Here is a 23292-nt window from a genome sequence, read left to right on the forward strand (position 1 = left end):
GGAGCGGTCAAGTTCCATCTCACATTTTTTTTAGCTTTAAATAGATTTCATACCCTCAAGCTTGCTATCCTCTCTTACAAGAGAATGGGAGCAAGACCTCTCTAAGTAGGCTCATCTCTTTCCCCCATTCTTGCATCCCTCTGCTTTGACATGGCATTTTTTTTTTTATTGGTCAGGAACCCTATCTTACAACCCTTGATGGGCTTGCTCTGATGCTACTAAGGTAAGGCTGGCGGACCTTTCCATTTCAAGAAACAGAGTTCTGTGAACAGACAACCAATGGCCAAAGACAACCAAGATATGAAATATGGTTTCCAATGCTTTAGAAGGTCCAGAAATTACTTTTACTTAAACATCAAGTAATAAGGGAACGTAGTTAATTCTAAAAGTATCAAATTTCCCCTACAAACAATATAAAGCTGCCCAACAAATACAACTGAAAGCATTTAAATACCATTATGGCCCTTAAACTTGCAATAACTTCATATCATGTAGTTTAAAATGAATAATGACCAAATTATGTCTGCTAACATATGTTCCAAGGATACTCTTTTATATCCTGCTAATATTCTGTTATTTACACTTGTTGCATTTGGCTATTTTTGTGTTGTTATGAGCCTTTTCTCTCTTTGTTTCTCTAGTCCACATTTAGAGGAATAAAAAGGGAGAATAATTTTTATTCTTATTTTTAATGTTCATTCTGATACTATACAGTTTTCAGGGAAGAAATTCTTTAGGAGTTCCTGAATAAATTTGGAGTTTCCTACGCAGTTTCCGAGAAAAATAATAAAAACATACTTTGCTGAAGCGATGAGCTGAGCACTGTGAATTCCATCTTCAAAATCTGTTTGAATAATGAGGATTTTATAACTGGCTTTGTGAGCTAAGCAGTTTCTGAAAGAAAAAGGAAATTATCCAAGTGAGTTTTCTGTCCTAAAAATTGGTGATAATATTCTCCAAAGTGATGGGAAATAGAAGGGGTATATAGAAAAACTATTCAGGTGGGATTTTCCTCTGCAAGTAAGGTGGGTAGACAATCCAGCGGTGAAAGAAAAAAGCCCCAATAAATGCCTCCCAATGAGGCATAAGGATGCTGGATTCAGAGAGGGCTGTTTTTGCAGAGGATAACAGAGATGAGAAGGACACCTGGAGAATTTAACAACATCCTTTTCAGAGTCACATGTCCTCAAGGTTCACTAACCAAAAGTGGTGAGAACACCAGTGTTTACCATAGCCATACATATGAAATACAAAGTGATGGATCCTGAGGAGGGAAAGGAACGGGAGGGGAAGGCAGAGACCCTCACCGAACTTCCCTGAGGAAGGAGTACTCGGTGTCAAAGTGCTGCAGTGACAGGATGGTGAGTTTCAGAGCCCTGTCCATTACTTCTGATTCTAAAAGTTCACAGTCATGACTGGTTAGCAGTCTGGAGAACGTTGTGATCTGCAAAGGCAAGAAATGCAAATAATTCGCTGGAATGCAAGAAAGGGTTGCACGTCCGCTAGGTTTAGATCCCAGAAACATGAGGATGTTCAGCAAATATCTTCCATGGGCTCCTCAGTGTGCAGTTGGTACACAGACAGAAAAGAATACAAACCCAGTGGAGTTTTCCAAAACGAGGCAGTGCTGAGGTAAACAGAACCTACAGGATCAAACGTATTGGAGAGAAGAGTCACCCTGTCCCTAAGAGGCCTTCAAGTCTTCTTCCTAGACTCCAGTGTCTTTTCCTACTTTGGATCCTACTGACAGTTCTGATGATACCTTAGGGCTCAGAACAAATGCCATTTCTCCTTTGCAATCTTACTTCATACTTTCAGATCGAGTTGGCCATTCATGTCCCTTCCCACAGCTGTTAGCAATTCTCCCCTGCCACTGGATCACACCGCACAGTGCGACAAATACACTCCTTAAGGGCATGCTGATATCCTAGGTCCTGAATCGTTATCTCCAGGCTGGCCTTACCACTGAGTTTCCTATTCCTATATCCAACTGCATGATAGTCTACCTAGATGTTACAGGAACATCAAAGCCCATCCCAAATGGAATTCACCACTGCCTCTGCCAAACTTGCTGCTCATACCTAGATTGTGATTAACCAAACTTTTGGTCATCCAAGGAAGAATCCAGGGAGCCATGTCTAGCCTCCTCCATCTCCCAGAGCCCCTATAAGGAATCAATCATTACCTCTGCCAATCTGCATCCCTACTATGTCTCAATTCCACCCATCCATCCTCTACTTTGACTGAACTGGTACTGCAGCCTCCCTACTGGTCTATCTTTTCTGTGAGTCTTTTATCGGACTTTTTTCCTTCCTCTCTCCACACACATTTCTCCATCACTCCCCTCTATACAAGGAAGACAAAGCTCCTTGGTGCTACTGACAAGACCCTCCATGAAGTCTCTCCAGTTATATCTCATCCCCATCTCTCAGCACTCGCAGCCTTGAACTTTAAGCTTCATCAGCCTTTAACTCCTGGTTTCCTGCACAGACTGTGTTGTTTTAAACCTTGACATCCTTGCTCAAATAAGGTCCTCTGCCTATAATACCTTCCCAACCATACTTTACAATTAGCTTGACGGTCATCTCTTATTAAAGATGGGTTCACGCGACCTCGTATCCTGATCTGTGTTGCTCCTCTTTGCCTCTGTGGATAGCACTGTCATAAGATATCAACAGTACCCGTTCATGAGTGTCCTTCCACCTTACACTGTATGTAGACCAAGGCCAAGCCCTGTGTTAATTCATCTTTATATCCCCAGTGTACTCGAACCTCATTTGTTGAAGTGAACACTGTGCACAGCACTGCAGAAAAATGGGCACTCGAAACTTGGTTAAACTAACATGTATAAATATATAGGTCTCCTTGCACTTGCCAAGGAGAGGAACCAAAAGTCTCAACACATTCATTTACGGTTCCTATACACTGACTTGCAAAGAATCTTGAATTCTTGATGCTAGCAAGTCAAGGACCCTGAGGTAAAAGAGAAAAAGGGTAAAATATAGAAAGATAATCACCTCTGTGAAGACGGCACGGCGCCCCGCATCCATCGTGCAAAGGTGAGCCTGGAAGAAGTCTGCAAAGGAGTTATGCTGCTGCCTGTAATAGTATGCTTGCGACAGGGACTGTGCGGTGAACAGGCCTAGTGAGGAAGCGTTCAGCCGAACTACAGCATCAGGTGTGGCACAATCCAGCAGCACCAGTTTGGCCTGCTCAGATACCTCCTGGTAAAGCTCATCCGTCAAGACCTTGTGCCCCAGCCGCTCTATGACCTGGAGCACCACAGAGGCACACGTGTCTGAGTGGTAGCCCATGAAGACATCGGAAGGGCTGTACTTGGGTCTGGCTAGAAACTGCTCTGCTTTCACGTCTATGAACTTCTCCACCCAGACCTTAAGCTCTTCCACGATATTCTTCTGCCATTTCTCCAAAACAGTGTTGATGTCCAGATAGTGCTTCTCTAGCCGGTTAATGAGGGGGATGGGAAAATGTTTGTAGACGACATCTTTCTCCTCGATGACTATCAAGCGGAAGTCTGGGTGAACCCGACATTTGACCCGATGGGTCCCCAGACCGAGGTCCACGTACTTCTGGCCACCGAGGTAGACGTAGTACTGATTGAGCGCATCATAGAGGCTCTCATAGAGGTTCTGTAGATTGAGCAGCACCACCATCTTGCCGGTTTCCATGCATATCTTCACTCGGTTGATATTTCTGCAGATCTGGGTGTACTCTTGGTCCTTGGGAAAACTGGATCCAAAAATAATCTCTGGCTGGTCTGCACTGAAGAACGCCTGCTGCAGGATCTGCAGGGCCACATAGTTTCTGGTCAGCACGAGCAGGTAGCGGGATTCGGAGTCGTCCAGCTCTCTGCCAGATGCCTTCTGAAGATCACCGTATATGTTCTGCTGGATCAAATGCATGGTGCTGATTTCTTCTGTGCACTTTGCCTCAGGTAAATTGGATGAAAAAATATCCAGGGCGTGGATGTCGTCTTTGCCACTGAAGTTCCGAAGGACAGCTTGTGCGATGTCTTGAGGGGAAGGCTCTTTATTAGAGGCTTTTGCCGCGGCAAACACCATTTTGATGAGGCTGTAGTAGTCACGAAGCCCAAAGAACTCCTTGTCTTGCCTCTTACATACTGTTTCATAGGCTTTGGCAAAGGATGCAAAGTATCCTCGGATTCTTTCTTGGACGAGGGGCTCTGAAGAGCAAATTCCCCTGGCGCTCTCAATGAGCTCTCTCTTATTGGGGCTGCCACGTGACACAAAAATACCCCGGTTCATCTTGGCGGGGTCCAGGGCCCAGTTGGAAATGCCTATGAAGCCAACTTTTTTGTGGGGGGCGGGATCGTCTTCAATGCATCCATCTTCCAGCAGTGGGTGCAGAGCCTTCAGGGGCATTTTGGGCGAGTCTTCTGCCAGTCCAACCTCATCTAACACCACCACGGAGACGTACTGCTCCAGGTCTTTCCCCTGCTGGAAGCGGGCACACTGCTTGAAGGTGCCTATAATGCCCTGTGGGGTGGAATGAGGGCTACACTGGAACGACACCAGATGGACCTGCTTCAGGCTCCGGAATAGGTCCGAGTGCGCAGCCTGGCCTTGCATGGCATCTGCCACGATGGTCTTGGCGAGAGATTTGGAGCTGCCGGGCTTGCCCACCAGGAAGAGAGGAATCTTGAGCTCGATGCAGATAACCATCATGAAGACATTCTCCTTCAAAGCCAAGTTCTTAGCGATGGTTTTCCTCAGAGATACGTCATTCAGAAAAAGATCCTGGGTTTGTGTTATCTCATGCAGGATAATCTTGCTATCATTATATGGTTCTGGAAAGAACCTGCAAATGGCTTTCCGATAAGATTCCTTCTTCTCTAAAGAGGCGTGGTAACATACCCCGATGGCCAGCACCAAGGACCAGAGGATGGGATCTCTCTCAAAGTCATTTTGGATGACATCAGACTCGCAGAGAAAGGAATCCAGCTTAGACAAGAGCATCTCACTGTGGTCGTAAAACCATTTGAAAACTTTCACACAGCGTTCCACATCCCTGAGGCTGACAAAACTGCATTCATTTTGTCTTTTCCTCATGAAACCCTGAGAGGCAGAAAGCACTTCGGTGATCACACGAGTCTTGCTCTGCACCATCACGATGGAGTTCACTAGTCTCTGGACAATCTGCTGGATGTAGAGCTTTTCTGCTGAGTCATTCAACTGTCCGAAGTCCCACACCAGGGGGATCAGGCTCGGCGGCAGAGCGTGAACGCGGTACACCAGCTGCCTCAGGGGGATGGAGCCAAGCCTGTCCGTCGTCTCTTCTGCACTAACCCTGTATCCCAATCCAGCTGACTCCAGACGGCAGATCATCTCCTGGGTGTGCTTCCGGTAAGGGTTGCAGGCTGCTATGATATGCAAGCCAGAATTCTTAACCAGGGGCTTGCCACCCACTGTGTGGTCACACAGGACCTCTTTGATGCAGCTTATGGCCTCTGTGGTGTTGGCTTCATCAAAGAACAAGATGGTGTCTAGCTGAAATTGGTCCTTATTGAAGCAGGCGAGTGCTTCGGCCTCCCTGACCTTGGAGTAGATCATGTCGGCAACTGTTCCTCCGTGAACCTTGACCAACTTCATGGTGTCAGCGTCAGCACCCCCACGCCGCAGGTCACTGAGGAATTTAATGAGTCTTGTTTTCCCACAGCCGGTTTCTCCCATGATGATGACAGGGATGCCACACCGGAAACGCATCTCGATGGCAAGGATCTTAAGCATATTGTCCGTTGTAAGCTCGTATGTTTCATCAGGGTCGATGGGCCACTGGATCCCCAAGGCCAGGCACAGCTTTTCAAGTTTCTCATGTCGGGGCAGCTGGTCGAAGTCCACATTGAAGGGCACCCTCTGAAGTAACAGGCCCTCATACAGTTGCACTGTCATAACATCCTTCTTGATTACTTCCCCACTCAAGCGGTCAATGGCGTCAACACCGCCGTTCTGATTGGGCTGGAAATGGAAGCCTATGAACGTCATGGATGTGTGGTCACTGTTGAAGAACACGTACGGGTGGGGCTCTGACTCCCACCTCTTCCGGAGAGTAAAAGGGGCAAGATCTTTTTCCTTGACCCCGTCCATGGTGACTGTGTACTTCCCTGGGCTTTGGTCGGATGTGTGAAGTGTAGGCGTGGCAAAATCTCGTGCCATGAAGATCATGAAGGTGACCACAAAGTTCTTGAAACCCACCAGAGTGTCTCCAACAAAGCTGGGATCGCAGAAGAGAGAAGCCTCACAATCTCGGAGCTGGTAGTTCAAGAACCGAGCAAAGTTCCGAAGCTCTGACCAGGATGGGTTTATCACCCCACAGTAAATCAGGAGATGTTGGATGCATTCACCGGGGCTGCCCTCAACAGAGCCTTTTTGGTACTGAAATGTGTCTAGGTTTTCTTTCTGATGGAACCGCCTTAGATATTGGTAAGGTCTCTGGAATGTTTCACTGCAGAACGCTCTCTGGTCCATTCCTGGCTCTTCATAGCTCCACTGAGGATCCAGCTCCATGCTGATCACTTCTTTGGGAGGCCTGCACGTGACTTTGGGGAAGATGTCTAGAAAATTGAACTGGGGGACAAGTGTACTCTGGAAAGAAGAGACACAAATGAAATGAGTTATGGCTGAATTGCCTAAAAAATGCTTTTGTGTTTTAATCCTCCACATGGTCTAGACTGCATGGACCTTTACGAAAAATCACTTTCCATGAAGGGATTTCTGTAGATTCCTCTTTGCATGGGGTGTTACCTTTTGCACATTCAGGCATCATATGAGCTGCACTGTCGATCACAAAGCCCTTTTCTACCCAACCTCTTGGAACTAAATCTCTCCATCAAGTACATACGCGTGCACGTGTGTGTGTATGTCCGCATAAAACTCCCTTTTGTTAAGAAACTGAGATGATGAAAGTCTCCTTTCCCTGTCAGCTACCATTAAGAAAGATGGTGCTCCTCCTAGCAAATGAGTTTTCTGCATTCCCAGCACCACCGGCATTTAACCCAGACATACAGCATCCATCCCGATGAGAACAAATCTAAGATACTGCTAATTAATAAAAGAATCTTTTTATTCCAGGCATTACTTAAAAATAAGTTTAAAGATCTGTCTTTACTAACATTGCACTCAGCTACTTTGCTAAGGCAAAAGTGGGGAATCACAAAAACGTATCGAAGCCCCCACCCCAACAGTAACATGAAAGTGCCCTGATACACACCAGCTTCAAAGGCCTCTGTGGCAGCGAACTCCCTTCCAGGATTTCAACGATATATAAGTGGCATGGGTTCCGAAGCCACATCTTCCCATTTACATCCATTAAGTACTGGAGAATGAGGAGTTTGAAAAGAAACACCCAAATTCCAGTCTGCACCTAAAGACAGAATGACGTGGGTCTGTAAATACGTACACAAAAGACACCAATCCTCCCAACCCTAAGGACCCTCTTATTCAGCTCTTTGATAACGATGATACTGAGTATCAATACATGTACGAAGAAGCAAGTCTTTATACTGGGAAGGGGGCAAGGCAGGATGTGGGAGCTGTGTCTTTCCCAGCACGGCCACTCAGCTAGAACCTGCGGGCACTTACTGAAGAGGTCACGTCAAAGTGGAATACAATGGGTCTCCTCTGATACCGGGCGTCCAGGAAAGGCAGGAGGGAGCCCAGGACTTCATTCTCATCCACCTGAGGGTTGATCAATCGAATAATTTTTAGAGGCACTTTTTCTCCATTAAACTTCATTTTCAGTTGGCCGTGCAACCTCTTCACAAAGAGAGACCTTCCTGTGACGTGAACATACAAAAATTAGGCGCCAGGGCTACGGATCAAGAGTGAGAATGACCAGAAAGAGTCACTACAAATCGTTTCTCTTTGTACAAAATTCAAAACCGATGCAACCTAACATCAGGTTAAAGGACGCACGTTCGAACCCTCAGATTTCCTTGCTGTTACCCACCCACCATCCTTGCTGCTTCCTGGGACTAAGGATGGCAGTCTGAGCATAAGGACAGAAACAGCAGAGTTCGCTCCCGGGGGCGGGGAGCAATTTTCACTGGAAGGAAGGTAGTAATGTTAAAGGGATACAGTCAACAGAATGAAAATCATGATGGTGACTGAAGGCAGAGGCATCCGTTTCTTCTCAAGATGGGGTAATTATACCTCAGCCCGCTCAGGACCCACATCAACCCCAAAGTAGCCAACGGACTTAAAAAAAAAAAAAAAAAAAAAAGAGGAAACTGCAGAGATGCTAGTTTAAAGGGGGAAGATGGCTCAGCCAAGCTGGAAACCATGTGAGAAACGGTGTCCCGCTCCAGTATGGGTCACGATTTACAACTTCAGATGAGTCAATCCTCTGGAGACTCAGTTTCCCCACCTGCAAAAGGGCTCATCTGAGCTCACCCCCCACCCCATTGGACAGGGAAGGGCCATCAGGTGGTCCCTGGGACTTAGGGACCCAGCAGCCATCATTACCGACACCCGCTCTCTCCGAGGCCACGATCCCAACACACATGCGGTCCCGGAACGTGGCAGCGGCTGACGGGGTCTGTTCCGGGACCCGGAAGTGGTGAGCCAGGTAGGCCTGGATGTCCTTGAGGGGCGCCTGGGGGGTGATGAGAACCTTGTGCTGGCTGAAGGCTGAGGGGAGGTAGCAGTGCTCTCGCTCATGGTCACAGACCATCACGAGCCGGTAGTGCTCCTGGTGGCGCTGCATGCACAGCCTCAGGAAGAGCTCCTCCGCCCGGCAGGCCACCTCGTAGCTCAGCTGGTCTGCGTACAGCAGGCTGTAGACCCTGAGTCCCTGGGAGCCCGGGGTCAGGCAGCGACGCAGGAGCAGCGCCACCTCCTCGAACGTGGTCTCTGGGGTGCAGAGCAGCACCTCGTCGTAGGTGGGCAGGGGCTGGTTCGGGGTCTGCATGTAGATGGCCAGGGCGGCTGGCAGCACCTCAGAGTGGCCACAGACGACGAGATTCGGCTGGCCGTCCTGCAGGCCTCTGGGGAGCTCCCGCTGCACAGGGGGCCCAGCCATCCTCGCCAGGCGAGCCAGACAGTGGCCAAGGGCCTCCAGGTCCAGGCAGTGAGGCAGGAAGACACTCATGCACGTCATCGAGTGCTTCATGATGACCCTCAGCTTGTCCACCAGTCTGGACTCAGAGAAGAGCAACAGTGGCAATTCTTCAACCACTGTACTCTCCTGGTGTGTGATGGCCCTGCCATCGGGCCCCCGGCAGGCCTCCGAGACATCCCTTGGGGTGCAGTTGCCTTTGATGAAGGAGAGCATGGTGAGGGCGGCACTGCTGGGCACCTGCTTCCTGAGTTCCGAGCCCAGGTAAACCAGCTGCTCGGCAGTATAGTAGTTGAGGTAAAAGTGCTCAGCTCGCTTCTCTGCCACGAATCTCTCCCACTGGTCCAGGAAGTCCTCCATCTGCCGGCAGAGGGTCTCGAGCAGCTCAGCGACTGGCCCGCTCTCCACGAGCTGGCGCACGAGCTGCAGACCGAAGTCCATCCGGATGGAGGCACCCTTCCGGGGGGAGCAGTACACCTCGGCCGTCCAGGTCCTGAACAGCATATTTCCGGCAGAGTACAGGTTTATAAAGGACTGGACAAGCCTCTGCACGTTGCAAAACACCTGTTGCAAATGGAAGCAGGAGGCAGACGTCACAGAGCTGACCGCAGAGAGAAGGACACAACAGTCTAGAATAACACAAACAGATTGATAATTTGAAGGGCTGGGGTTCGTGTTTTCTCCATGGTTCACTGTGTGATATCGAGCATGAGACTGATCACAGAAGGCCTTCCTTCCTCATTTCCACAGTCTCTTCTTTAGGAAGCGATACGTTGTAAAGATAAAGGAAACCATTTATAAAATACAAATGAACTTTAAGGACAAAACTCATAATCAAAAGGAGAGACCATGACATAAATCGACATGCCTTTCTCATCACGATTACTTCGGATGTTGATGAAGGATGTCCATGTACATCGTTAAGTACTTGGGGATGCTTGCTGATTTACAGAGTAAATCAACATCTCTTTGGGTCATGATTTCTGAATACATGCATTCTGCAGACCCACTGGCTCCACTCTCCATGGGTTTAAGAGCAGAGTGATTCCTATGAATTAAATACAAGCTCAGGGCTTCCCTGGTGGCGCAGTGGTTAAGAATCTGCCTGCCAGTGCAGGGGGCATGGGTTCGAGCCCTGGTCCGGGAAGATCCCACATGCCGCGGAGCAACTAAGCCCGTGCACCACAACTACTAAGCCTGCGTTCTAGAGCCTGTGAGCCAGAACTACTGAAGCCCGTGCGCCTAGAGCCTGTGCTCTGTAACAAGAGAAGCCACCGCAATGAGAAGCCCGCGCACCTCAACGAAGAGTTGCCCCCGCTCACCGCAACTAGAGAAAGCCTGCGTGCAGCAACGAAGACCCAACACAGCCAAAAATAAATAAATAAAATAAATAAAATTTAAAAATAAACAAATAAATACAAACTCAAACTCTTCTGACTTTCCCAGGCACCTCAGCGGTGAGAGTCCTCAGCCCAAACAGATGGGAATAGGATACCTGCTCCAACATAGATACAAACCCTTACCTCAGAAAATACCTCTACGACTTCAACATTGTTGTGATCTTTCTTGCCAGACATCAGCATCAATTTGTTCAAAAGCTCCTTCAGCTCTTCTAAAGAGTAGTCTCGCACCTCCTCGTGGCCTCCGTGGCCCTCAGGAAGGATTAAGTGTAGAACTGTGTCTGGGGAAATCTGTGGAACAGTACACAATCAGAGGTCATTTTTGAGAGGCAGAGACCCCCCCCACCCCCGCCCCTGAGGACAGCAACCTGTAAGAGCCACCTGCAGCTGTGCCTGGGATGTGAATGCTCACCTTTTGGCCATCCGCGGGAGCCTTGATCACATAGATGCCTCTGCTGTTGATTGCTGTCGCCAGGGACAGGGATGAGAGCTCCACAGACCCGTGACTCTCCTTCACTGTCTTCAGCCACTCCAGGTTCCGGGCAGAGTCACACTGTTGGGACAGGAGAGAAAATGGGCCGCAGCTTACAGGTGATCTTCTTCCTGCCACTCTCTCCACCTCTGCCTTCCAGGGGCAAACTCCTCCTCCCCTTCTCTGGCTCAGCGTGCCATCACCCACAGGGGGGGCCTCCCTCACCCGCTGCCCACCACTGCCACGGGCTTTGGCTCTCCCTCTTGGGACACTTGTCAGGAGGTGTTGCTGCAATGGGCTGCTCCCCTGTGTTCTCACCCGGTGCCCTGGATGCATGGATGGGGAGGGACAGGCATGAACCCAGCTCTCTGTGAGAAGGCAGCGTTCTGCCGGGCCCCCAGCTGGGGATAATGCTGGCTATAACAAGGCTGTGAGCTCTGCTGCTCCTTCCATTCCTCTTTTCCTCCCCCATCCCCTGTGGCGCTCCAGCCACCCTGTTACACAAGCTATGTACTGGGTTGGCCAAACAGTTCGTTCGGGTTTTTCCGAACATCTTACAGAAAAACCTGAATGAACTTTTTGGCCAACCCAATACTATGGGCCTGCTTGGGCCCTGTGCAGATGGTTTAACTTACAGTGAAATGTTTATTTTTTCTGATTAAAACTGAATCTGTACCAATTGCGGAAAGTATGGAAAATACCAAAAAGTATAGAGAATTAAGTAACAATTACCACCATTAAGAGAAAACCACTGGTAACATTTTAACATATTTCAGTCTATTTTTCCCATTCTTTTCGCATAGTAGAAATCACTCTAATTTACATGCAGTTTTGTATCCAATTTTCTAACATAATAAGACAGAGAAAGCATTTCCATATAGGAAGAAACTGTTTTTAAACATCCTTTTAAATGACTGCATTAAAAACCTGCCACGTGAGAGTGCAATAGTTTGCAGTCCTGCCCCTAGTGTTTCTAAGCGATGTTTTATTACACTTATCTATTTTGGAGCCAGAAATAAGACTCACCAGTTTTTGGGGCAGGTGGTGGTCATTATCCAGAGCCTTCCACAGCTCTTTCAGGTGTTGCATGAATTCATCGAAACCCGCACTCGTGTCCAGCTCATACAGCAGGGGTGCAAAGCCCTGCACAGCATCGTGGAAGCAAGCCACCCGATCCACGTCGATGTCATTCTCCCCCGCAGAGATGGAGGCCAAGTCCACGAACACCTTCAGCTCAGTGATGCCTGGGGAGGGAGAGGCAGGTGAGTGCAGGGCTACCCCGTGATGACATGAGCCTCAAATCCGCGACAATGGTCCTTACTGAAGCTATAAATGGATACTCAGTGGATTTTTAGGGGCTTTATCCACTTTTTGCTTTCGATAAGAACCTGGGGCATTTTTTTTCTTTCTTGCCATTTATGTTGATACTGCTGACCAATACCTGACCTTACTGAACAGCATCAATGTCCAGGCATTGCATGGGGCTTTTGTGTACCTTACTTCATATAATCACACAATATTGCCATTTCGTTACAAAAAAAACAGTAACATGTTGACAGTTATCTATAAAAAATGGCTGCTCACTAATCAAAATCTGTGCATCACTGTGGCCCGAGGAGCCCATAGCTGAAAGCAGCGAGTCTGTGATGAGCTGAGCAGGCGGCCCCTCCCCTGTCCCTGCACACCAGGGCTGTCCACCTTCCCTCTTCCCTGGCTCCATCTCCCGTCCATGAATTAATTCTGCTAAAGTCACCAAAGCCACAGAGTTAAAAAGACTGCCAAGCCCTTGCACAACGACAGGAAGAGGTGATTAAGCCAAGACAAGTTCGCCTTGGCTTCTAGTAAAAATCAACTGGAGGAAAAAGCTAAAGGGACACAATTTTAAAGAAAATGATCCCTTGCTGTTCACAGCAAGCATCCAGAGTGAGAGGGAAAAAAAGTAGCCAAGGAAATAGTTTTTACACCAGAAAATGAGCTATACTGTCCTGAAATAAATGCTACCTACAATCAACGAGGCACACCCTGCACATTTACCAAAGAATACAGACGAAAACTTGCTAAGAGACTAGACTTAATTATTACAATCACTAAGATGAAAGGAGAATTACAGGGCGTGACAGTGGGGCTAATTATTGTTACAACGGCAATCATATTACAAGATATAAATGTAGCAAATCAATGTGCCACACACCCTAACTTTACACAATGCTACCTGGCAAATACATTTCAATTAAAATGTTTTAATTTAAAAAATGCAGATGGCATCTCATGGTCCTTTACTCAGAACATGATCAAGGGGAGGGGCTGCCCACACGTTTAGCAAGACCACCCTATGAACCATCTAAACATGCCCCAGACTTCCGGCCACCACAGTGATGGACTGTACCTCCGAGAGCCTCCCGGACCCAGCTGATGAACTCCTTCCTCCGGGACAGCTCCTTCAGACACTGACACCGGGTCTCATTGACGTCCTGCAGCAGCTTTTTGGCACGGATAAGCTGCTGGTTGATCCGGTCCAGTTTTTCATGGCGAAAGTTGTCCAAGACAGTCTAAAAAAGTCATCAAAGCAAGTTGTCAAAGAGAGTCTGCAAGAGAAGGTTGTATGTGCACTGGAACTGGCTCCTGGACCCCCCAAAACAACAATGTTGACCGTCCCAACAGTCCTTCCCACCAAGCTTCCAGGATTGGCAGGTGCATAAAGCTCTTATCCCAGATTGGACACTGTAGCCGCTCTTCTGTCCCGCCTCGATCCATAGTAACTACAGTTCCTCCGCACCTGGCATTCTGCTAAGCAAACCTACACAAGAACCCTGCCAGGTGCACCTTGTAATTTTTTCTATTTTCTAGGTAAAGAATAGAAGGACCAGGACAGTGACCTACTCAAAAACACGCTGCTGGGCTTCAAGCTTACATGTGCCATTCCCCATCATACCTGTCTATACAATAATATAGGTCACCATATACCTTATAAATGCTCACCTAAAAAAATCAGAAAGCAGAAGACTCACTTCTTAACTGTAACAGATAATGTACCACGTGCCGCTCCCAGGTAAGCACTAGATGTGCAGAGCTGACAAAACAAATGGCTTTTAGAACCTAAAGAGCTCAGGTGACTCTTTACAAATACCTGATGACTAAAAGAGGATCATTGCCTTTTCCTAAATTCACGATCCTCCTGCCGATCCAAGGAAACCCTCACTAGCCAAAACAGTCGCACTGTTGGTAAACAAAGGTAAGAACGAAGCCCTTGGCATATGCAGGCATCGAATAAAATACAAATAACGTTGAAGGAAGCTGCGGAATCATCTTGCCCAGTTTTTAAGAGCTCGAGAGCGGCATCCCCGCCACCCCCACCCCCAGTAGTCCCCAGTAAATAACTTACAAAGCTTAGTAAGATGTGGAGAACACCAAAGTCGCCGGTCAGGGCCAAATTCTCTTTGACCTTCAAGATGACCTTGGCTGAGTCGACAGCCTGATGCAGGTGATGGTATTCCTCGATCTGCCGGACTCGCTCCTTGATCCAATCTTTTTGGTCACTGGGGTACAGAGCACACATGGTCTGGAGGTCTTTAGTTAGGTCGCTGTATTTATTCACAAAGTTTTTGAAGATGTCATCGATTTCCCCAAAGGTGACTTCCCCTGACTTCAGATCCTGATACAGTTTCGTAAACCTTTTGAAACAAGGGCCATATAAACATTGATACATCTCTTCAGGGTGGAATAGTTTCCTTTCCAGCTCCTCCTCTGGCTCACTCAGCTCCTGGGCGGCTTCTGTCCAGAAGACCTGGAAGACGTGGCTGTCCTTCAGCAAGTCTGCATTTCTGGCCATTTCTTGGACTGCAGGGCTCAGGTTGTAATGCGTTGTCCACGTTGAGTCGAGGGAGGTGGCTGACAAGTTCACCATCACGACTTGGTTTAATCTTTTCCCGCTGAGGTCTTCCGAATGTCTTTCAGCAATCTCTCCAAAATCCACTTTTGAAACCATAAGAGAATGTCAAAAGTGAAACCTCTATTCATGATATCATTTCATTTTACTTTCCCAGTTTTTACTCCCCTCGCTGCTCTTAAGGAAATGCAAGTGAACACACTTGCTGGCATTGTTCTCAGTAAGAATCCCTAAGTCTCCACCCTCACCTAGCTCGTCAATTTTCATGACAAAGAAAGCTTTGCAACTTCTGGGAGAAGATGACAGTCTGACATCTGCACATGCTTCCACTCCCTCCCCATATTCTGTTCCAATGATAGAAAAGAGATTGTTGTTCAAAAGCCGTAAAGCAACAGGGCTGGGAAGGACAGAAAAGGAGATCACAGCAACAAAATTTTGGAACTTGAAAAGCAGATGTGCTAGGGGGTAAATGACGTCTTAAGCCTCAGAACGTGGGGTCCTAGCCCATGGTGGGGAAACCTGAGTCTGCCACGTGTCTGGTGTCACAGACTTCCCCCAATGCACAGACACTGGCTGCACAGGTAACTGAAATTTGGGAGGTGGTGATAAAATAAGGAGGACTGGGCTGAAAGTCTGCTTAAGAAGTCATCAAATAGCCTCATTTTCATCCCCACCCGTTCCATACGGCAGGTTGATGGCACCTCCTCCACCCTGGCAAGCAATGGGCGGTTTATATTTTAGACAGGATAACACGGAGGGCTCTCTGGATTGGGGGTCTCAGGTATATGGCAGAATAAAGGCATTTCCAGGCACGTATGCTTTGTCAGGAAGCTAACAGACGGTACGTACCATTAAATTTAAGAAGAAAGGAGAACAGAGGATACAGGGAGAAGGAAGGCAGTAAGACTAGATGTGCATATTGGATGCTGAGAATCCTCCAGACCTCATTTCTCTCTTGACTCCCAGAAACCTGGCAGCGGGGCCTATACCTTCCAAGCAAGAGACTGGCAATCTAAGCAGCCCAAGAGAGAGGAGCTAAAGATACAGGCTATTTCAAAGCCTAGCCACGCCACCCTCAGAATCCTCCATTAGCATGTTAGGCACCTCTCTTAATATAAACAGATAAACAAGCATTTCTAGACAGATGGGGAAAGTCTTTAACATGAAAAATAGATATTAAAACATACCAAGAGATAAAAGCAACTCGGAGGAAATAGGAAACTATTCAAGATAAAGAAAAAGAAAACCTCTAAATCAAAAATATCAATAATCTCAGAAAGATATGATACTGCAACCATGAACAAGAACAGGATAGCAGAGAAAAAGGATCACTCAGAGGAAAAAAAGAGTTCTTATAAATTAAATACATAAGAAGAGAAATTTAAAAATTTACTGGAAACGTTAAAAGGTCAAATTAAGGAAACTGCTCAGAAAGCAGAACAAAACACAAAGAGATGGAAAATAGGAGAGAAAATGTATGGAAGTCAGATGACCATTCCAGGAGATCACACATCCAACTGTGAATTCCAGCAAGAGAAAAAGTAACCACTTAACTAACACAAGAAGTTTCCCCAGAACTCAAGGACTTGGATTTCCAGATTAGAAAGACCCACTTAATTATGCCCAGTACAACAGATGGGAAACAGACCCATTCCAAGGCACATCATTAGGAAATTTCAGAATAAGGGGGACAAAAAGATATCAAGAGCTTCCTGAGAGAGAAAATATGTCATCCACGAAGGATAAGAATCACATCTGACTCTCAACAGCGACCCTGCAGAGACCATGGAGCCACAAATCCCAAATCCTGAAGGAAAACGTTTCCAGTCTGTACCTCTGCACCAAACAACAGATCTCATGTACGGGCAGACATTTTCAGACAGGCAACGACTCCTGTGCCCCCTTCTCAGGAGGGACCAGAGGGTGTGTTTCACTAAAACACAGGAGTGAAAGCAGGGAGCCATGGGACCCAGGACACAGATCCAGCCGAGGACAGAAGCAGGACATCCCTAGGACTGCATCCCTCCAGTCTGGGGAGAGTCCTTCTGAAAAGTCAAACTGATTGCCTTGTGAGGAAATTCAAATGGTTGGTAAAGAGTCTGGGATTGAATTTAAAAACAAATACATTGAAAACAAAGCATAGGACAAGACAAGAATTTTAAATCTAGAGAAAACAGTTTGCACAAGAAATGGAAGAGAATCATGGTATGTTTCATGGCTCAGGTATGAACAGTGCATTTACACAGTCGTGACTATTTAAACCCTGAGGACTGATCTAATTAAAATTATGATAAAATTGGAGGAAAGGGAGGTTGGAAAGGTTATGTGTGTAAGGCAGAAATTGGAAAAATAAGGAGATTTAACATTTAACATGGATAATGCTTAAACCTGAAAAATCAAGGAGATATTTAAGCATGCTATTTAGAGATATGGCAGTAATCGCCAAAAAAATTTTAACTTTGTTAAAAATTAACACATTTAAAAAAGGCTCCCGTCCAAGATAAAAGGCTGCTACTGTGATACATTTTTATCATATTCTCTTTTGACCATTCTCCCCTGGGGACCCCTCAATTTTGTTTATTTTAATGCTTAAGAATATCACCTTTAATCAGGTCTTTTACCCTCCCATACAACTTCAGGAGAGAGTCAACATATGTTTTCTCATTCTTTAGAGTGACTAGTTCATTCTTTCTGAGACTCAGCACTTCCTTCATAGCGTGTCTTTTCTCATGGGCTGGAAGACTTGTACTCCCTGAAAAAAAAAGAAAAGGAAACCAGTAGAACACACAAACATTCGCTTGTAGCAAGACATTTCTTCCACCCACATGAACATGCCCCACGTGCTGAGCTATGTGGAGGGTGACGCAGGGGGCTGCGTGCAGGGCCACTCCAAGATGTCCCCGTGTCAGCAGCATGGAATAAAAACAGCCAGTGCTCTGACACAGTCAGTATTTTATCACTTTCCCATTATTTTCCTAAGGATTAGAAGCCATCGCCTGTCAACTTCCTGGCGAGAAGAGCCACTAATCATAAAGACGACAAAGATCGCCCCTCTACAAGACACACAGGCAAACAGAGACGCTTCTTACCGTCTAACCCCTCATGAGCCTGAAGTCCACATCTCAACTTACTTAACTGCCAGATGTCAAGGAACTGATTGGTGTGTTTTATGATCAGCTCCAGTTGTCCAACTAAAATCGCTCCACTGATGAGGTCATTAGTAACTTTTCTGAACACAGAGTCAGCAGTGGCCATCAACTTCTTCCCTTCATCGGTAATATTTTCTAATATTTTGTCATTGGTTCCTGATCAAGTTAAGAACAGAGTTAAAACGTGGGCATCCCACTTCCTTCCCACGTTATTGAATTCCCAGTAACTTCCTCATTGCTCTGACCCAACTTCCATACAATAAAGCAGAGTCATTCCGTGTTTCCAGATGTGCTTCTCACATCCCTCGATCCTGCTTTGCCCAGGAGGTTTACATCTCACCCAAATTCATCTCCCAAAGGACTTCCTTCTTCATGAAGACGATTCCTCAAATGACCAAAGTCAGCCAGGAGAACCACATTTCTCAGTTATTTTAAACCTGTGCCCTCTTCAGTATACTGAATATCTTTCTTAAACTAGACATCACCGCCTTTAAAATCTCCCATCTTGAGAACGCTTAGAGAAAAATAAACTGCACTAGGGATGCACTGACACCCCGTGAGGGTTATCTACGTGGTCTTAAGGAGGCATCATCACAGCACATGGAAACAAGATAAACATCAGTGTAATGGCTATACTCTACACATCTTGGCTATCTTGCAAAATGTTGAATGTGAATTTTAGGATCAATTTAGAGGGCAAAATTTTCAAACATACTTAACCACCAGAAGGTTTCTCTCCCAGTCATACTAGGGTCATACAGTTGGGTCATGCCATTAAAAGCAAATAAAGCAGCTTTATTCACAATTGCAAAATCTTGGAAGTATCCAAGATGTTCTTCAGTAGGTGAATGGACAAACTGTGGTCCATTCACATAATGGAACATTATTCAGTGGTAAAAAGAAGTGAGGTATGAAAAGGAACCTTCAATGCATGTTGCTAAACGAAGAAGCCAATCTGAAAAGGTTACAGAGTGTGTGATTCCAACCATATCACTTTCTGCAAAAGGCACAACTGTAGAAGAGGGGAGAGGGGAGGGATGAACAGGTGGAACACAAGGTTTTAGGGCAGTGAAACTATTCGGTATGATACGGTAATAGTGGATGCACATCCTTAAACATTTGTCAAAACCCGCAGAAAGTACCAGAGTAAACCCAATGTAAACATTGGTCTTTAGTTATTAATAACATATCAGTACTGGCCTATCAGTTATAACAATTGTACCACACTGAAGCAAGACATTAATAATAGAGGAAACTGTGTGTGTGGAGGGGCTAAATATGGGAAATCTCTGTACTTTCTGCTCAATTTTTCTATCAACTTAAACTGCTCTAAAATATAAGGTCTATTAATTTAAAAGACACAAATGTAATATTTTCAAATGAGTAGTTTTTAATCATTACATAGGAATTCCACATCAATCTTCTTATTTTATCGCTACAACAACCCTGCCATTGAAGAAACTTAGCTTTTTGTTTTAAGGCTGTCCCAGTAATTTGATGAAACTGAGACGCAAAATAATCTAACTGTGGTGCTTTTCCACTAGATCTGAATCTAACGACTCACACATAAACCTGAATATAATGTTTTTAGGGAAATACACATCTCTCCCTCTTTGGTCACAAACGCTTGGGTCATGGAATGTACGGGTGGAAAAATCAGGCAGTACTTAGTTTTTGCTAAGGTCACCAGTATTGGATCGGACATTTATATGGATCTCAGAACAACAAAGAGAGGGTTTTAGACTCAGACACACTTGGGTTTTGATTTCAGTTCTTAACACTTATTCTTGGCAAGACCTTGGGTAAGTCCTATTACATTCTCCACCTCAGTTTCTTTGTCTGAGGAGCCTCAGGACCACTTCAAGTATAAGACATCAGCATGGTAGCTGGTGTTCAGCAGCTATTCTATGAATGGTGGATTTCAGTGTTAGCTCTCAATTACAATACAAGATACTATGAACCTTCCTGGGTCCTTCCATCCAGGCTGCTTCTTTTGGCAAACATCAACCCATTCGAACTGACTCACAGGTCAAATACTCTGCCCTACCCTTGGGTCAGGAGGCACCACTGGACAGAGCACATGTTCCCAGCACCCTCTGTGAACATACCATACAACTTGAGGAGATGACTGACTTCTGGCCAAGTGAGCAGGTGATTCAAAACCTCACCTAAGTCATCTACAAATTCCCCTCTACTTCTCGGCCAGGACTTAGTGATCACAGCAGACACAAGGGTGCCACATTTCCTCAAGTCGTTATAAGAGATTTTCTCAAGGATACTGGTCTGAGACTACAAGAAAATGAATAAAGAGAGGGATATTTAGAAGGTTTTTCTGGTTGGTTTGTTTTTGAATAACAGAAGTAAATTACCCACCCAACAGCATTTCAGAAATCCCTCATAACTAGTTTTACAAAGCCTCAAAAAAACCAATTATAAATAAAATGCTTAACTTTTCTTAGGGCACTTCCATTTTCCTGTGCACTGTCTCCGTAAGTGATGAATACTGGGGATGCGGAAACAGGTACCGACAGACAGATACAGACACAACCCACAAGTCACCCCTCTTTCCTCTGGCTCAATGCCAGTTTCTACATTTTTCCTGGGACTTTCACATTATGAAAAACATCAAACATAATACAAGTAAACCATTAATACTGGTATCCTTTGTATTCCTAACTGTAATTCTTGTAAAGCTACCTACAAACAACACATAAATTTTAATTCTCTTTCTAAGTGAATTGATAAAATCTTTTCAACTTCATACATTTTTCTTCCATAATGCTTTGCTAACCTTTGGGGTCTTCTACTGCATGCTAAGCAAGTGTTATTAGCAAGCAATAAAACAAAGGCTGGGTAGGTGGCAATGATAATAATGGGGCATTTAGGAGCAGCCTGTGAGATTTCTGGAGGTCACCCGTTAACTGCTATGATACCATGCAGTAGCAGGAAGCTGAGTGGCATTTCAAGGAGTGGGTACAGGGTACTGGATTTCAGGCTGGGGAGGGGGATGCCCAGAGCCCATTCTTTGCATTGGTGCAGGGTCTCAGAACCAGCGGCACTTAATAGCCTTTAGTTGATGAAGACAGAAGGCAGGTGTGAACCCAAACGCAATTCTTGAGTGGGAAAGGTTGTTCACCTGGCAGATCGAGCTCACGGCTTCAATGGCACACATCTCAAAGCGTTTCGACACACTGTCTTCTGCACCTGAAGCATCCCAGTTAGTGCTACAGAAGGCAGAGATCTGGGAGAGAGGCTTCTCCTGCAAGAAGGGAAGATGAGGGTGTTATAGGTTTGGGGTGCTGCACTCTCAGACACTATGGAATGAAAACACCCTAGTAATTTTCACTTTCCTACTACTGTATCAGCTCCCCATTATTTTGACCTTCTTCCCATCCCATGCTAAGCATGTCCTCCCTGCCTCTAACCATTAGACCAACAAGGCAAAAATTCAAACAAGACCAAGAAGGCTAAAATTCCCACTTTGCAGAAAAAGCATCCGGCTCAGCAGCTTGCAAAAGCAGGTAAATTTAAAAAAAAAAAAAAAAAAAAAAAAGGGCTTCCCTGGTGGCGCAGTGGCTGTCAATCTGCCTGCCAGTACGGGGGACATGGATTCAAGCTCTGGTCCGGGAAGATTCCCACATGCCGCGGAGCAACTGAGCCCATGCACCACAACTACTGAGCCTGCGCTCTAGATCTTGCAAGCCACATCTAGTGAGCCTGCGTGCCACATCTACCGAGCCTGCGTGCCACAACTACTGAAGCCTGCACGCCTAGAGGCTGTGCTCTGCAACAAGAGAAGCCACCGCAATAAGAAGCTCGCACATTGCAACGAAGAGTAGTCCCCGCTCGCCGCAACTAGAGAAGGCCTGCGCAGCAATGAAGACCCAACGCAGCCAAAAATAAATAAAATAAATGTATAACAAAAATATAAATTTTTAAAATTAATTAATTAAAAAAGGTTTCTTCTTTGCTTCTCTTTTCCTAAAAAGATCCATTTAACAGTTGCGTAGAAAACCCTCATATCCCGTTTTTTAAAACCCGAATTTTCTAGGGTCACAGGCCTTAATTAAAAATGGGGAGCAATTTTGTGTTGTCCCCACTTGTCACTGGGTTTAATAAGGCTCTTGTCACCAACAGGCCACTTAGAGCCACCGCATATAGGGTTAGTGCCAATTAGAACCCCATGCATGCTGAGGGTTCCCCTGGTGCCCAGACCTTGTGCCCTTATTCTTCTCTGGAATACCATCTGCAGTCAAACTATTAAGGCTGAATCAGAAATCATATGACAGAGTCATATGAACCCCATGCCCTGTCCCTTCAAATGCAGTCATCACGTGTCTTGGTTGCTTCTCACGGTCTGGTTTTACCGACTTCCAAAAAGAACATCCCCCGACTTTCAGTACCTGTTTGAGCCTCCCTTCCATGTCCCCCAGCAAGGATTCCTTCCAGCCATGCTCTGCAGGGAAGTTTATTTCCACCAGTCGCCTCCAGACCTGCAAAACCCACATGTAAGGGACAGCCACTAGGACACCTAGATGCCACAGTGGAATTCTATGAAGGAAGATGATTATGCACAGCGCTTCAAAGACACCTGGGTTCTGACTCATCTTTGTCAATGGTCTGCTGTGTCACTGGTGTGTCAGGGCAACCCACCTTAGCCTTATAAAACGAAGGGTCCTGACTGGGACAGGTCATCTCTACAGTCTCTTCCACTGTGTAACTGGTTTTTAACCTGAAAGGATTTCCCTCCATTGTTTTATTTCAAGAAGTTTCAAACTTAACAGAAAGTTGCAATGACAGCACAAGGACACTCATATACCTTCAGCTAGGCTCCCCAGTGTTTAAAGCGACTGCTTTATCTCTTTCTCTTTTGTGCTCCCTTTAGTCTCTCTAGAAATAGGCATTTTCTCTGCTGAACCATCGGAAGGAAGTTGCAGACGTCATGTCCCTTGGCCCATAAGTCCTGGGCAGGCATCCCCAACACCATGTCCCTTCTGCTACACATGGTAGTACAGGTGTCATGCTGAGGCCAGTTCACGTGGGTGTGACCTTTCTCGAGGAAGGGTCCATGTCCACATTTCTCTCATTGTCCACAGGTGTCCTTCCTGACTGTTTGGGTCATGGATCCAACTGACGGACAAACACTGCATTTAGTTACCATGTCTCTTTTCTAGAAGAGTTCTCTGGCCTTTTCTGTTTTCCTTTCTGTTATGATGATGACAAAGTTTTTTTCTTTTCCATTATGGTTTACTACAGGATATTGAATATAGTTCCCTGTGCTATACAGTTGGG

General features: G+C 46.0%; 1 protein-coding gene across 4 annotated transcripts in view; it reads right to left on the reverse strand.

The window, feature by feature from the left end:
* Positions 1 to 23292, reverse strand: part of RNF213 (ring finger protein 213) — a 112172-nt gene that overhangs the window by 40698 nt on the left and 48182 nt on the right. For 3 of the 4 annotated variants that reach the window (XR_012328630.1, XM_033846798.2, XM_033846800.2), the window contains 16 exons: positions 22404 to 22493; positions 21137 to 21259; positions 20109 to 20289; positions 17941 to 18156; positions 17454 to 17603; positions 14348 to 14937; positions 13352 to 13514; positions 11992 to 12209; positions 10906 to 11046; positions 10617 to 10784; positions 8502 to 9657; positions 7620 to 7813; positions 7249 to 7401; positions 3018 to 6623; positions 1308 to 1444; positions 799 to 894 (listed from right to left, as the gene is read on the reverse strand). Coding sequence is in view for 3 of the 4 variants with exons in the window: in XM_033846798.2 (XP_033702689.1) it covers positions 799 to 894; positions 1308 to 1444; positions 3018 to 6623; positions 7249 to 7401; positions 7620 to 7813; positions 8502 to 9657; positions 10617 to 10784; positions 10906 to 11046; positions 11992 to 12209; positions 13352 to 13514; positions 14348 to 14937; positions 17454 to 17603; positions 17941 to 18156; positions 20109 to 20289; positions 21137 to 21259; positions 22404 to 22493 (7382 nt within the window). In the remaining variant the exon portion in view is untranslated. The remainder of the gene's footprint in view (positions 1 to 798; positions 895 to 1307; positions 1445 to 3017; positions 6624 to 7248; positions 7402 to 7619; positions 7814 to 8501; positions 9658 to 10616; positions 10785 to 10905; positions 11047 to 11991; positions 12210 to 13351; positions 13515 to 14347; positions 14938 to 17453; positions 17604 to 17940; positions 18157 to 20108; positions 20290 to 21136; positions 21260 to 22403; positions 22494 to 23292) is intronic. The other variant, XM_033846799.2, reaches the window with a different exon arrangement.

Source organism: Tursiops truncatus, chromosome 20 (assembly GCF_011762595.2).
Source record: "Tursiops truncatus isolate mTurTru1 chromosome 20, mTurTru1.mat.Y, whole genome shotgun sequence".
NCBI classification, from domain to species: domain Eukaryota; kingdom Metazoa; phylum Chordata; class Mammalia; order Artiodactyla; family Delphinidae; genus Tursiops; species Tursiops truncatus.